Source organism: Schistocerca americana, chromosome 2 (assembly GCF_021461395.2).
Source record: "Schistocerca americana isolate TAMUIC-IGC-003095 chromosome 2, iqSchAmer2.1, whole genome shotgun sequence".
NCBI classification, from domain to species: domain Eukaryota; kingdom Metazoa; phylum Arthropoda; class Insecta; order Orthoptera; family Acrididae; genus Schistocerca; species Schistocerca americana.
In genome coordinates, this window is record NC_060120.1 from 1,021,808,206 (window position 1) to 1,021,824,811 (window position 16,606).

The window sequence follows — 16,606 nt, forward strand, 5'->3', positions numbered from 1 at the left end:
TTGTGTTCCCATATGCATGTTGCTACTTGTACTGTGGCTGTCAGCTGTCAGAGTACAAAGGGATGCACTAACAACAAGACACTGAGTGTTACTGGCTAATAACTGCCACTGCACAGCTACATTCAGCAGGAGGAAATCACATCTCCTTCACTGGTGACTACCAGTCACCAATGAGGACACAACTGCAAGAGGCAAACAGCAAATCCTCACTTCTTCTGTAACTATTGTAACTATTACAATAAAGCCTCTGGCTGCAGAAGCCTACATTACTGTATTAGCAACCTGTATGAGCAGGAATCCTGCAGCAAAGTTCACAAGTTGTAAATATTTAGGAAGAAGATAGGGAAAGTTCTCAATGATCTACTCTACTTGGTTTGGTGGGATCATATCACACCTAAATTCCTGCATTTTAAACTGAACATCAACACCTACAAAGCAAGAACCATCTACAGGCGAGCCAATAAATATCTTCTGAAGGGGTACATTCAGCCTGTGCGAAGAGAACTTTATTTCCACAAAAGAAGACTGTTACAAATATGTCTTCTGATATCAGATAGTGTCGTCAACTTACTGGGATAATGTCAACAGAATCACTCACCTGCAGTTGTGTGCAACTAATGAAACTGTCGCCAGTCACCAGAAGAAGAATGAGAGCAACTAGCAAAGACAACACACAACACTAAGCCATAGCTGGATGCATTTCATAGAGTGATATATATCTCATCTCTCATCTCATTCTATCTCCCGTAAGGCCATAGAAGCACTGGCTAAGGAACTAAACATTGATTTCACACTTGAGTGAATCCCTACAGAAAAATTCATCAAGTGCACGGAAGCAGCTTTCTGACACTCCAACAGAAGCTGAGAAAATCATTCTGCTATGTGCCAAGCCAACAAAGCACAATCATAGCTATGAGGAAAGGGCAGCTATCCCAGAACTAAAGAACAACAACAGTACTGTGGTATTACTACAAGCACGTAAAGGCAATGCTACTGTCATCTAGGACACAGTGCAGCACGAAGAAAAGATGAAAGAGTTATGAAATGACCCTATTTACAGTGAACTACAGGCGGACCCTACAGCCAACGTATTCAAAAGTTGCAGTCCTTAATCAAGGATGCAGTCATGACAAAATATAAGTGACTCTAGAGTGCAAAAATACATCAGTGGACACAGAAGAGAACCACTGTGACCATGGCCAGAATGCTGTTTCACCAGTTAGTCTAGTTAGTTAGTTAGTTTCATGTTCCATGGATCATTTTGCACGATAAATTGTCATGATGTGGAAGGAGTCATTTTACATTCATATTGCAAATTAATTTGTACATCTATTTGTACTCTTAACATCACCATATAATTTTTTCCCCAAAATGAAAAAAAGATATACAGATTGAGTTAGCAATTCCTACCCACGACGTTTTACACATTACAAACATAGCAATTCTTCTACGGAGTAGGAGGAGTTGTCAAGGAGAAACTTTTCCAATTTATCTTCAAGTTTTATCTTGCTGTCTTTTAGACATTTTATATCACTGGGTAAATGGTCAAAAAATTTTGTTGCAGTGTTGTGCACCTGTTTCTGTGCTAAAGAAAACCTTAACGTTGAGTAATGAATGTAAATAGTAATGCGTTTTTTACAATATGACATGGTACCATACCCAGAAAACTTTTATGTTAACTTACTCTGGTTACAGAAGCCAAAACAATCGTGCAAATAAAATATTACAACTGTATCTAAGCAGAACAGCAGGCAAAGGAAAAATTGGCCGTTCTGTGCCAGTTGGGGCCTTCCACCAACGATCAAGTTTTAGTGTCACTATCCAGTGAAGTATCCACAAGTCTCAACAGTTTTATTCTTGTCTTACGGTTTTTGCCTATATTACTTTTTCTATTAATGCCCTAATGATGTAACAATTGTTTTCTTGCATATTGTTTTATGGAAAGAGAACAGAAATGAATAGTCTGCTAACAGTCGCAAAACACTTTTTATTCATTGCCCAAGTTCTAGCTGCTATTATCCATTTCACAATAACTGAATCGAAGCTTCAAACTCCTCTTCTTGCTCCATCATATCATGAACATGAGCCTGTCACAACTTGTTGAAATTTTAGAACTGTGTTCCTCCATTTTATATTTTGGTTTCATAGGATGTGTCATACACAGAAATATTTTGAGGAAATGTGCTTGTCCAAGCAAATTTTTGGGAAATCTCAACTGTATTTTTGTAAATATTCTTGTGTATGGTATATTATTTATTGTGTGTTGTTATTTATTATTATTATCATCATCTATTATTATCTATCATTACTGTTATTGATTATTATCTATTAATATCTATTTCCTGCTGGATTTCTTCCTTTTTCTCATTGTTTTATTACAACATCCAAAAACAGATTTCAGAAATTGTAATTACTGTGCTGGAGATAAGTGGGCTGTAAAGGATGAACTTTTGTTGATGATGACTCATTTGTGCTGAAATCATCACTACACATTTTGTAATACAAATTTGCAAATGGACTGCTCCTTGGCTGCAGTGCGTGTGGGACCGAGGTAGAATGTAGGCGGCAAAGTAGTGTGTTAGCAGCATAAGCACGTAGGCTACCAATAAAACCCAATAATTCTACTCTTGTGCCCTTTTTCAACATTTCTGTATTCTGTGGCTGTTAGTTGAATATTAAGTTATTCAAATATATAAGCTGCAGTTTATATTTGAAGTATAATTCTTTTAAGTGCTATATTTCATATGTAACCTTGTAGAAAGTGTGATTGTACATATGTTGAGTGTGTACATAATCAGATGATCCTGATTTATCCAGTGTCTGTATCACACTGTACTTGAAGCCAAAAATGATCAACAAATAAATACAAAGTTCATCATCATTTCTGATATTGCACCTACATGTAAATGCATTTCTTCCTCACATTTGTCAGAAGAAACCCCTATATCAACATAGTGACAGTTGAAGATGACTTCTGCCACAAATTTCCAATTAGGGGATCCTTGAAAATACAACAGTAAATAAAGCAAAAGCAAATACATTAAACTTATGTTATTAGCACTGTATAATTGTGTGCATAGAAGTACAACAGGTGAAAGGCAAAAGAAAACTCTGTGGTTCACACATTTCACCATAAAGTAAATAGTAGTGGCTTATATCTGTCATTATTGTAATAAAATTTTGACACATTCTTATTGTTAGTGTGGTAGTCTCCTGTCATTTAAGTTTCTTCTTAGCTTCAATGTTCATTATTAATTTAATTACTGCTTCACTATTTACATACCAGCATGATTTGATATTGGGTTAGAGTAAATGCAACATAATCAAAATGACTTTTTTGTAAAATAATTTACAACCAAATTTCTGTTACTAGGAAATAAATGAAGAATGGCTATCAGATAAATCACGCTTTGCCTGCGATGGACTTAAACGACAGAGGTTAGTGACCCCCATGCTGAAAAATGCATCTGGTGAGCTGATAGCAGTTGAATGGGAAGATGCTCTCATATCAGCAAGCAAGGCAATTAAAGCAGCAGGCAGCTCTGTGGCTGCCATTGCTGGTGGGCTGGTAGATGCAGAGGTAATTACTGAGTGTGCTTGTTTTTCCTCAACTGGTTTCCTGAGTTTGTTTTATGGACAGAGGAAGACAAGGAAATGCTCCCTGCCAAATTGAACATGTGGTGTTCAAACAAACCTTCATTTTATATCACTAGTGTTAATTCTTTGGTTGTTATTAAAATTAGCATAATGACACATTTGAATTCTCCAGAGCACTCCATGTGTAGACTCTCAGAGTAGTTTTAAGTCATCAGATACAAATATGCTTGAATTGAAACAGGAACCTTGCTTCAAATAAAGTAACTATGAGTATAGTGAAATTTGAACTCCGTACACTGTTTTTGTTAGATATCTGTGAAGTCCTTGACTAGTGACAGGAAAAAGTTTTTATTTGATGGATAATTTCGCTGTTACTTTTCCCAATTTCAGTGTTATTTTGTAATGGCTTGTTTTTTGAGCATCTTTGTTAATTTTGTGTTATTTTTTGTTTTCCTGTCAGTTGCATTATGTTCCTTGACATCACAGATTTGCATGGCTCTATGGCTATAAGAATTAGCAACCTAACTTGAAACTGCAATCCGCTGTGTTTGTTTTCTTTACTGTTGTCTGATGTATTTGTGTCTTCCTGTTTTTCGAAATCTTACTAGCTTCATCACAAAAAATTCCACTTTCCACAATTAAAAAATCGTTCTTCGAACAATTTTAGCATGGAATAGGGATAACAGTTTCATCATACATCGCGTTTCCTGACACTAACATAGAACAAATCACACCGAAGAGAGATAGTTTGGAGAGAGCTTTAATGTTGTGCATCAGTTAAACTGTGTATTTTTTTAGTATGCAAATATAAACATGAAAACTACCAAATATGGCACTTTAAATATTGTAACGGAAGCTCTGGCAGAATGTAATTTAGCAGTATGGGAGACAACTGACCAAGTAGTAGAAGCATTGAGTTGATAATCAAACAAAAAAAAAAAAAAAAAAAAGAAGGTAGACTTCTCTAGTTTTTGGGTGAATCTTTTAATGAGCTGAAGAGAGAGAGAGAGAGAACGTGTAGCTGTTTATGCAACAGAACAGAACACTGAGAATGTGTGAGAGTGGTGGATAAAGCTGTTTTCGGCTGAAGTGACATCGAGGACATCAGTTCTTTTTAAGATTATATATGTACTTAAGTCTTCGAAAAAAGTCAAGATCCATTTTCAGCATTAAATGACAGTGAGTTACTGACGTTAGTAAAACACTGCCTTCAGATTTACATTTTTTCACAGGGAGAGGGAAATGCAGAATTTTGTGACTATTTTGTAAAAAAGATGCAAGTTTTGCATTATATTGGCTAAAACTGCCAGTTTGGCCTTATTTGTCATGTTATAAATTATGCAAAATTTTCACTGCCTGATTTGTGACATGTCAAGTCTCTCTCTCTCTCTCTCTCTCTCTCTCTCTCTCTAGTGTACTTACAATTGTTAAAGAAATAGTCCAAAAGCTAGCTCAATTCTCTATTTTTTTCAATGACTCAACGTTTTTACTTTTCAGTATCTCCTTTACTCATAAATTATTTGCATTCTTCCAGAACTTCCCTTATCATATTTATAAGTAAAATTTGATTAGTTTTGTAATTGACTCATTGATTATTTTATTATTTGAAATCTTATGTTTCACAATCTTCACAGAGCTTATTTGTACACACTGATTGTTCTAATGCCATTTTCAGGCCCTTGTTGCGCTGAAAGATTTGCTGAACAGATTGGGATCAGAAGCTTTGTGCACAGAATACACTTTCCCTCAAGATGGTTCTGGAACAGATCTGAGATCGAATTATATTCTGAACAGCAGGATAGCAGGTAAATATTTCCATTCAGAAAGAAATTTAGTGACTGTCCTTCAGATTCAGGTGTTTCAGAGGGATAACTGCAAGTTTCTCATGAATCTTAGTCAGATTAAAAAGTAAAATACAAATGCTTAGTGAGCAAATGAAATATTGCATCAGATTAAACTTGAAATTGTGGTTTGATGACTATTTGTTGTTCATACTTAGTTTCAGGTTAATGATGATGTCTATAGTTTTTTATGTCTGCCACTCATAGCATATACATTTGTCACACACACACACACACACACACACACACACACACAGTTATGTCTGAGAGTAGCTGATTTTATAGTAAATTTGAGTTAATGAACCGAAATTCAGATTTGTGGATGTGTGGTATTCATATTTTTTGTTGATGCTATGTGGATTTTTGCTGTCAGTGTGGCATTTTGTAACTTATGCGTAACAGTATCAAAACTTGAAATGAATAGATTATCTTCGGAATTCAGTTGTTCAGTGGCTGATGCTCAATTTTTGTTACATATTGTACACCCCAACAAACGGTCACTGTAAACAAAAATTACTACCATCTTTTATATTGAGGTAGTTACATGTTTCATTTTTTTCTCCTGTCCTACACCACCCCCCTTTCAGCACTAATTTTATCTGGAACTGTTTCAGGGGTTGAGGAAGCAGATCGTATCCTGTTGATTGGTACCAATCCTAGGTTTGAAGCACCTATCTTGAATGCTAGGATACGAAAGGCATATCTACACAAGGAGAGTGAAATAGCTCTTATTGGGCCTAAAGTGAATTTAACATATGAGTATGAGGTAAGCAGCTTGTTCTTAAAAACAGTGTGGGACAAGATAAAAAAAAAAAAAACTTGGGTTAAAAATTGATTGTCATTCTATATTATGGAACCGGCTTACTCAAGATGGTAACTGTCTGTTGTGGAGCTGTAACATTATCTGGCATCAGTAATCTTTGGTTGATTGGGTTAGTAATGCTGGATTTATTCCTCAGTGTTGATATTTCATCATCTTTTGGTCATGCTCTTATTTACCCCTACTCCTATTTTTCCTGTTCATGAATGATTTCATTTTCCTTTCACCATCAAATTTTTGATTTTAGTGATACACTAGAGTACACTGCCTGACAAATAAATGAAACACTCAGAAGACATAGATGGATGTCAATGCATCTTCATACATATACACATTATCAGCAGTTATGTAAGAGTTGAAATTATCTGTGACAGGAAGAACAGCCACCAGAGTGTATTAGCATTGTTTGCATTACGAGGTCTGTTCAAAACATTTCAGAACTTTGTCTACAAAATATTTCTGCGCTTACCTTTTACTTATTGTGCATGGTCTCCTCCGGAATACTCTCCTCCACAATTGGAACACTGCTCCCAACTCCATTTCCAATCCCGGAAGCAGTCTTGATACAACTCTTGCTGGATCGCATGAAACACCATCTGCAAATTTTCTTTTGTTTCATCAATCGTTGCAAATCTTCATCCTTTTCGCGGAATTTTCAACATTGGAAATAAAAGTCTGCAGGGGCCAGGTCTGGAGTGTGGAAGATGAGGCAGCAAGTGATTTAATTTTTTGTGTAATAGTCACACACTAATGGGATGATTGTACAGGTGTGTTATCATGAGGTAAGAGGCATGAACTATCTCGCCACATTTCAGGCCGTTTCCTTCTCACATTTTCTCACAGGTGTCATAATATGCCCCAATAGTACCATCGATTAACAGTTTGTCCCTGTGGCACTACAGTCTGGAGCCGCGCGACCGGTATGGTCGCAGGTTCGAATCCTGCCTCGGGCGTGGATGTGTGTGATGTCCTTAGGTTAGTTAGGTTTAAGTAGTTCTAAGTTCTAGGGGACTGATGACCTCAGAAGTTAAGTCTCATAGTGCTCAGAGCCATTTGAACCATTTAGTACATTTCCCGACCCATTGTGAAGGTTGAACCTTGGTCTCAACATCATAATTGTAGACCCGCATATTATAACCAGTTAGATTCTCTTGAGGAACATCTTGTTCTCATTTGCACCATCCAATAGCTCTTCACAAATAGTGAGGCGAAGGCCTTTCTGGTCATGACTCAAGAGCTGTGGGTGGGACGAACTTAGCGGCAGCATGATCCATTTGAAGATTCTGTGTAAGGATGTCATGACATGATCCAACTGAAATGTTACATTCATCTGCAATCTCTCTTATAATCAGTCTTCGATTGACTTGCACAATTTAGTTGACGTTCATGAGACGAGGGTCTTTGGTAGACATCGAAGGACATCCTGAACAAGGTTCATCTTTAACTTCTGTTTGGCTGTTTTTAAACCTTGTGAACCATTCGTAACACCGAGTAGGGCTTAAGTATTCATCACCATAAGCTTTCTGCATCATTTGGTATGTGTCTGTAAAGATTTTCTTGAGTTTCACACAAAATTTAATGCAGATGCATTGTTCCTCTAACTCTGCCATATTGAAATTCACAAACTGTATGACACAGTGTTCTACTCGATACAGCACTGAACAATAACTAACAGACATACAACAATGAAACTTTCAACAGTTACTCATTAAACAGTGGTGTGTGTAGGGATGCCAACCAAATTTCTCTGCAACTCACCATTGGTGCAAAATTATGAATGTTCCTGAAGTTTTTGAACATACCTTGTATAAGGAGTGTGAACAGCATCAGATGTTATCACTGTGAAGGACACAGAGATGCTTCATGCTCAGGTGGGAGGCATTATTAGCAACTGACAGAGTTTGAAGGGACCTCATTACGAGTCTTAGTTTTTCCAGTTGGTCGAAATGTGCAATATCCAGAGTTGTTGGGCATCAGGATGTGACAGTAGCCTGACGTTGGACAGCGGGGGAACCTTAGGGCATTCATAATCATCATTAATCTTCTGGACAACCACATCTGACCACCACAAGGGAGGATCGCCATATTGTGCATGAAGCACGTCATGACCTCTTCGTATCTGTGACTGTGATCCGAGAAAAAGTATTGGACTCCCAGCAACATTTTGTGACATCCTGCACTATTGTTCAGGGACTAACAACAGCTGGAGTTTCACAAGGCAGTCATTTGTGGTGTAGTATTAACGGCAGTCTACACACGAGACGGTAATTTCAGTGTTCTCAATGACTGGGAAGCCGGACTGCTGATGAATGGCGTCACATTGTGGGACACAATAAATTGTAGTTCTACACATTTTTACTGACTTTTGTTTGTGCATATGACGGCGACCTGGGGCAAGTTTCCATTCTTCCAATGATTAGAGGGGCACAGTAGCATAACTGTGGCATGACTGGTAGTGATTGAAGGAACCCTGATGGCACAATAGTTCATCGCTGACATCCCGCGCCCTCATGTTTAACTTCTCAAAGAACAATATTGTGGTGTCATTTTTCGACAGAACAATGCTCGTTCACATATGGCACATGTCTCTACGGACTGTATGTGTTGAGATGTACCTATGACCAGCAAGATCCTCAGATCTGTCTCTGATAGAACATTTGTGGAACAAGCTCGGTACTCAACTCCATTTCGGTGTCCAGGATGTCAGTGACTGGACCTGCAGGCATGTCAGCCAGAGGGGGCGCTATGTCATACCGATAAATGGGCTCATATTTCCAATTTGTTTGTAAATTTGACTTTATTTTATAAGCACTGAAATATCATCACAGACCCTCTCAACCCGTGAATTTCCATTTCGTTTCCTCCCCACTTTTTCCGCGCTTCTCTTTTGTTTTCAGACAGCATATATCTGGCAACACATCTGTCAGTTTATTTCCTATATGCAGTTTGTTAGACCATTTGTCACCTATGAAGTTTAGCCCATAAGTGAGATAAGAGTGATCACTTTCTTACGTAACCTAAAATTCCAGTTTTTTGTTTTTCTGTTTCCACACACATCTGGTTGTCACACTCCTCGATTCTGATTAGGCTGACTCTTATATAGCATTCTGTTTTATCATTTATTTCGCAGGTGTCATTTTCAGGGTGTATATTTCCACTGTTCTAATCAGTTGCTTTCTTAACTTTGCAGAAAATGTTTATTATTTCCCATTATGCTTATATCCTGGCATCTTAATACTGGTGTTAATACTGACCTAATAGTAGGCTAAGAAGAAACTCTTAATTTAAATTGTAAATGTTGGGGGCAGTTACAATGTGAATTTTGAATGTCAAACACAATTCAGTTTATTTTACAGTGCGTCTATATCAGAGAGAGATTACGTAACACATCATTGACAGTTCATTTATACTGCACGGAGGAAATGTTGTTTCAGTGATTCTTCGTATCCTCCCCTCCTTGGTCTATCTCCAGAGGTATGGCCAGCTGGACAGGTCTAGTGATGTACCAGCCTTCAGCAGTCACAAGGATGGCTGTGTGTCACATTCCATCACTGCCTTCTTTCAGCTCCTGTGCTCTTGCCCTCTTCCACAGGTGCTGTGGAAGAACTGCTTGTAGAAGTACAGTGTCACCTACTCGGATTCTCATCATTACTCTGTTTGGGCATTTAACTTGTTGGAAGTTAAGTAATCTGCTACTGTTTTCTGATGGAATTTGAACTCTTTCGTTGAGTCCACTGTGGTCAGTGGTTCAGGTCCAGTTGGCAATGCTGTAAGTTTCTTTCCCATGATGAAGTGGGTTGGATTGAGTACTTTGTCCTCAATTTGGGAAATGGGTCTTCAGTTCAGTTCAGTTCAGGGCGGCTTGAGTATTTACGAGCACAGTGTGTAGCCCTCCTTATCTGTAGTCGAGTGTGTGAGTATTTTCCTGAGACATCTTTTTGTTGAGTTGACAATTATTTCCCAGAATCTACCCCACTAAGCCATACACAGAGCTATAAATTTCAAAGTTAAGCCTTGTTGAGTGAAGTATTGGTGAGTCTTATCAACAGATATTCTTGACCACAATTCCATTGTTTCTTTGTTAACTGCATGTCACTATAGGTGGCATGTGGAATGCTGCGTTGACCAATAAATCTTTGTAGTGCCAATAATAATCGGTCAGTTGATGCTCTGCATACAGTCTAGCTCTAGGTGAAAAATCTCTTAACACAGTGCAGGTAAATAGTGCAACATAGAATTTAGTGCTCGTATTTCCTACTTTGGCATATAGTGGTTCTGCAAAATAAACACAGGTTACTTGGAAGAGTCTGTGCATTGTTTCATGGTCGACTGGCATTGGAGCTCCTGTTTCTCAACCAGTGACACTGCGTGCTGATTCACGTGAGGAACTGCGAAGCTCCGAAAGTACAATTATGATTCAAAGATGGTGCAAGCATGTGTGTGTATGCAAGATTGAAAGCTTTGAGAAATGATGATTTCCGTCTACAATAAATGAGTGTCATTTTTCTGTGGTTAACTTGGGGTGTTGTAAACGATCACTTAGATGTAACATGAGTTGAGACCTTTTATTTTTGATCCTGTGGGTAGTGGTGCAGTTTCCTTATGAGCTTGAATTTCTTGTAGAGAAAAAAAAAAAAAAAAAAGAAAAAGAGAAAATAAAAGAAAACAACAGTGGTGTTGTGTAATGTTGAGTGAATGTGGTTTCTTCCACGATAAATTCCCTCTGCAAGTTCACTTTGCCAATCAGTCTTCTTTTAAATCTAAAACCATGGGCTGTGATATATTGCAGTTTCCAGTAAGAATTAAATTGTTAAACATCTATTAGTGGTTGGGGCATTACTGCAGGGAAGACCTGTGGATCCAGGTGAATGTCAGTAGTTTTTGGAAAAGTGCCTGGTGCAAGATATTCATTTGCCCTGAGGCTGCGTTGTTGTGATAGCTGAGGTGGGCTATGCCACCATATGTGCATTGTATGTGGCATCTGAGGCAAGGGTTCTGTAGAAAGGTGATCCACAGGGTTGCCTTTTCCTCGACAGTGCTTCCATGGGATAGCAAATGGAACTTGTTAGTAGTGGTTGACCTAATATACAAGGTTGTGCCTTATGCTGTCTCTGAAGCATCACGAAAGACATGGGTGATGTGGTCCCGAAGTCTTGTATCCACTTTCTTACATAAGAGTGTGATAGTTTTTGGAAGAGTTGAGATCCAAGTATGCCATCGAACAGCAAGATGTTCAGGCAAAGGTTCATCCCATCCTGGCCCAAGTATCCAAGTATCTTGAAATAAAATTTTTCCTGTTATCGATACTGGAGTTACCAAACCTAAAGGGTCATATAAGTTAATGGTTGCTTGTGGTAAGTTCCTTTTGGTGGCCGCAGACTAAGATATGTTGTCGATAACTTGCTGTTGGTTGACACAAAATGTGTCATCTATTGTGTTTCAGTGAACTTGCAACATGTGCAAAGTTTTTCTGAGCTCTTGTCCTTCTGATTTCCATATTGTAACTAGCTGCTGAGAGTTTGTTGCCCACTTTAACATACGCAGTTTAATTTGACTCATGAATGCAGCCATTCTTGTCTGCAGCGCCTCCTGTAAAGGTGTCCATATGAGTGTTGTGGTCCAACAAGGAACTTGCAGTAAGAAATTGCAATGAGTACTTGCTTGACAATTCTCTCAGACCTGCTGAAAGTAAGAACAGACTACATTTAAGACTGAATGGGAAGTCTTTTAAATTTGCTTCATTTAGGCTGTTATTATTGTTACTGTACCACAAGAGTCTAACCAGGTCTCTGTTGTCCGGATGGAGGACGAACTGTAAGAGTTCTTGGGTAATACTTGAAACAATGGCAAAACATCACGTTTGATAGTGCATAGCAGTTACTTCAGGACTTCTAAGACAACGTAAAGTGAAGGAGAGTCCTTTTCTGTGAAGATGCGTCGAATACAATTCACCATTTTGTGCTTCCATGTTTCTCCCTCCTTACTATTTGGTGGGACAAATAAAAGGCATGGGTTGAATTCTGGTGTGGGGCCAGTTCGACTTGTTCGTTTCTGAGTCTCATATACAGCACAAAGGGCGTCACTCTTCTCCAGACATCTCTGTAATGTAAGGAAATATTTTTCAGCAATACTGAGGTTATACGGAATATGACTTCAGATTTCCATGGAAGATGGACTACTCTTTGTTGATCCTTGACAGAATCAGAAGTGTGAAATTCCTTGAAGTTTTGAATCTTTTGCACTCATTGCACACTCTTGATCGGTGCATATCCCAACTGCCTCTAAATCTCCAAAACTTCTGACTGTATTGTCAGATGTGTGATTGCATGGCAGGTTGATGATGTTGATGACAGTTCGGTCTGCAGAAAAACTTACGCAGCTTCCACTAAGGATCCATCTGAATTTTGAAGGCAATAAGGCCAGTGATTGAGAGACATGTTTTGGTGCTGCAGGCTCCAATAATGCTCTGCTCCGATTTGTAACTTTATGGGAAAATCATTGTATCCTTCTGCTGGATCGGCCAGTTCAGTATCAGTACTGTGTTTCATTTTGAGTGCTTGTGGTACCAGTAGATGCCTTGAAAAGGAATGAAAACTCTCAAATACAGTAACCTTAATGTGAGCATGGCTCTACGTGCTTATCAGTGTCAGTCTGACCAGACATCAAGATGGTGTTGTAGCGAATGAAAACTCGAATGCATAGATTTTTTAATGACTTCTAGATTTAAGTCATCGATCAGCAATCTACTGACAAAACTAGACTGGCTGCCACCCCAATGCAACGTGTGAGTCTGCTTACTGTGGTGGGTCCTATTACGTACACATAGGCTGTCTGAAAGCATGTGTATCGTAGATACCCAGTGTTCACATTGTTGACAGAACTGTAATCAACAAGAGATGCTGATGAAGTAGAATGTGCCAGATTTTACTGACTGACTTGTGGTGAGACAAAACACTTTCCCTTTCTACCGGTTAGTCTTTTGCTGTATGGCACTGATTAAGGCAGAGGAAGCACCTGTTATTAGAACTCAAAATCTTGAGGCAGTCATGAACATTCTTTACTGTCTCGCAATCTTGTACCCAGTGACCATGCTGCTGTCAAAGCACACAGTAGGCTTGTACCTTCCATACTGACCTACGTACTGTATATCTCGGCTTAGGATGAACATTGAGGGCTGTCGTAGATTGTACAATGCTAGTTAACCTATGAGATCCCCACCCCCCCCCCCCACCCCCTCCCCCCATATGCTTGATGCTTCTTCTGACAAGAATTCCTTTAGTTTCAGAATGTTCCCTTCTGACAATAGTACCCTTTTGGTGTGGATTGTCCAGCACTGACATGTGTCCCCTGGAAAAGCATGAAGTATTTTAGGAATTAACACTTCAACATAAGACTGTATGTTCTCTCTCAGTGCCTGTAGAGCTTGGATGCACTTGTTGCATTCAATAAATCTTAAGTTGAAAGGTTCTGGGGAGTCAGCTGATACATGCATGATGGCTTCCAGGTAATAAAGATGTGCCTGAATAATACTACCTTTTCATCATAATGCATACACAAAATCTCTTTAGTGTGCTCATCGGAAGTTGCAGTTACAGCAATTCCTTTTCCCCCTCAAGATAGCATCTAAGAAACACGTGTTTATTGACAATTATGAATCTTCTTTTGAAGCAGACTCCTACTGTTCACAGAAGTGAGACAAGTGTTAATTGTTACTGGAGAATAACTCTAGCGTAATCTGTGGTTGTTGAATATTGCTACATGACTGTGTTCCGACCGCTGTGACAAGTGAAATTCTTCCCTCATACTATGTTTTGCCTTCAGGATCACTCGTTTCACCATGTCTGTGTATTCTTCACTTGCTGAGACATCGGCTTCATACACTGTTGTCGAGTAAGTCTTGAATAGTGTTATCCGAGGTTATCAAATTAACTAAAGTTTCCTGCAGATGACTACAAACATGCTCCACCCCATTTTTGGGCTTGGAGTTGTTAAGCAAATTTATTTGGCTGACAAAGTGAGTAACATTGGTGTGCCATGTTATTCGTCTACGTTTTAGTAGAAGTAAAAGAGGCCATGATCCGTGACAGTTCTCTGCAAGATTCCATATTGACATTCTCACTAGGGATCAACTAGGTTTGTTACACATTCAGTTGTCCTCTTATGTTCTTCTCAGCTGTTACTTCAGTTACTAGTATGTGGTCAGTAACATAGTATGTTTCAGTGATGAATACAGATAAACAGAAAGCCCCAATGTTTGAGTGACAGATGGAGGTGTGCATTGTGCATTACACACAGAGAGATCCTGCCCTGTAGCTATCACATAGTTGCTCGGAATTAGTGTGTGCAGACTCGATGTGTCATTGGCATCCCTGTGATTCTGAGAGTTCCCATCTGTATTACTGCCTCCTGGGTTTTGGCACCAAAAATGTTGTGGAACAATTAAAATGTGAATTTTGAATATCAAACAAAAGTAATTTTAGTTCCATAGTGTGTGTCTATATCACAGAGACATTACGTAACATGTCACACAATTCACAGATATAATATGTTGCGGAAGTGTGATCATTTCAGCAATTCTCCACAGAAAATGCACTTGTTGCAAGCTGTATATTTAAGGGTATGTATGGAGTGTACATGTAAAAGGGTTAGAGATTTGTTGGCAAAAAGTGAAAAGCAAGTTAAATGTGGTGAATTTTCCAAATCAGATTTTTGTGAAATGATAGGTGCTCAGTTTATATTTGGTTAAACATTTTCATGTTTCTTACTTTACATTAGTTGCCATTGCCATTGGCTTGCTCTTTTTTGAATAACCACATTTTTGTGTTCTAGACCTTTCTGTTACTGACTGCATAGTTCCATATTGTTCAATATTAAACTTGCTTTTTTTTATGCTGGCATGCGCAGAAAAGTGTATTATTCTGACCATAAAGCAAAGGTGCTACACAAATGTTATATTTACTTATTTGTAGTTGACATTCAGTAATATCTATTGCCAACAAATTTTTGCACTTTTATGATGGAGTATCCTTTGAATGATTCTGATGTTGCATGAGGTACTTAAGAAAATTTCACTTAGCAATACATTTTCTGTGTTACCCCCCCCCCCCCCCCCCCCCCCCCCCACACACACACACAAAACCATTCCTCTCTCTGTTTTCTTCTCTCTTCCCAAATACTAAAAATTTGAGTGACTTCAACACAATTAGAAAAATAGCTAGGCTTTTGATAGTTTTTGGATGTGCTAGATGCAGCTGAAATGACTCTAGGTAAAGCTAGTTTTCAGTAGAAAGTTGTTAAGAATTTTTTTTTTTTTTTTTTCTTTTTACCCTTGCAGTTTCGTAAAGTAAATCTCATCCAGAAGTACTACCATATTCCAGGAATAATTCAGCTGTATTTATTTTATTGTATTTATTTCATTAACAGCTTTCTCTAGAAGAAGTAAATGACAATTACTTCCGTTACAGCATTTAGGTGACAGTGCTGATGTGTTGAAACAGTTGGTGTCAGGACAGCATCCTTACAGCAAAGTTTTGTCGTGTTCCAAGAGGCCAATAATTATACTTGGTGCAGATCAGTTGCAGAGGCCAGATGGTGCGACCATACTGGCACTAGCACAACAGCTCGCACGGAATACAGCTACTACCGTAAAGGTACAGCAGTTTTTCTGGACACTATACTAATGTAATGGGCATTGTTTACTGCGTTAGTTTGTGAACTTAGTAATATCGCATTCTGTGGACAAGCGGACATGATTTTGAATCTTGTGGTATGTATGTACTGCATTTATTTTCTTTTTTTGTGTATTTTTATTTTCTAATTTCTGGATACTGTGAGGGTTCAATTAATTTATAAATTATGTCGTCACTGGTCTTCAGCTCCAAGAAGTCTGCGAACCCCGCACTTGTGGGTAATTCTTCTTTTGTCTGTAGAAAAACTCAACTTCTACCAAAACTAGGACTCATTTACTCTGTTTTACAGGAAGGCTTTTATTCTACATTTAATTACAAAATATGATCAGAGGTTAATGATCTAGTAACAACACAGTTGAACAAACTCCAAATTTCTGAAAAAGAAACAAGAGTTTTTATACAAGTATGTATATTATTGTTATAATCTTCTGGTTGTTGGTATAACACAGTTGAACAAACTCCAAATTTCTGAAAAAGAAACAAGAGTTTTTATACAAGTATGTATATTATTGTTATAATCTTCTGGTTGTTGGTATTCTTTGTGACCCCATGGTTTTCGCAGAAGACTTTTTGCTGCTTTCAATTACTTTGCATGTTATGACATCAAATGCAGCTTTAATACTGTTGGGACAGCAAGGAGCCCACGCGGAATACCTCAG

General features: G+C 38.3%; 1 protein-coding gene across 1 annotated transcript in view; it reads left to right on the plus strand.

The window, feature by feature from the left end:
- Positions 1-16,606, plus strand: part of LOC124596395 (NADH-ubiquinone oxidoreductase 75 kDa subunit, mitochondrial) — a 95,689-nt gene that overhangs the window by 54,606 nt on the left and 24,477 nt on the right. Inside the window, exons 7-10 of the mRNA XM_047135520.1 lie at positions 3,374-3,580; positions 5,273-5,402; positions 6,053-6,204; positions 15,723-15,908. Coding sequence (XP_046991476.1) covers positions 3,374-3,580; positions 5,273-5,402; positions 6,053-6,204; positions 15,723-15,908 — 675 coding nt within the window. The remainder of the gene's footprint in view (positions 1-3,373; positions 3,581-5,272; positions 5,403-6,052; positions 6,205-15,722; positions 15,909-16,606) is intronic.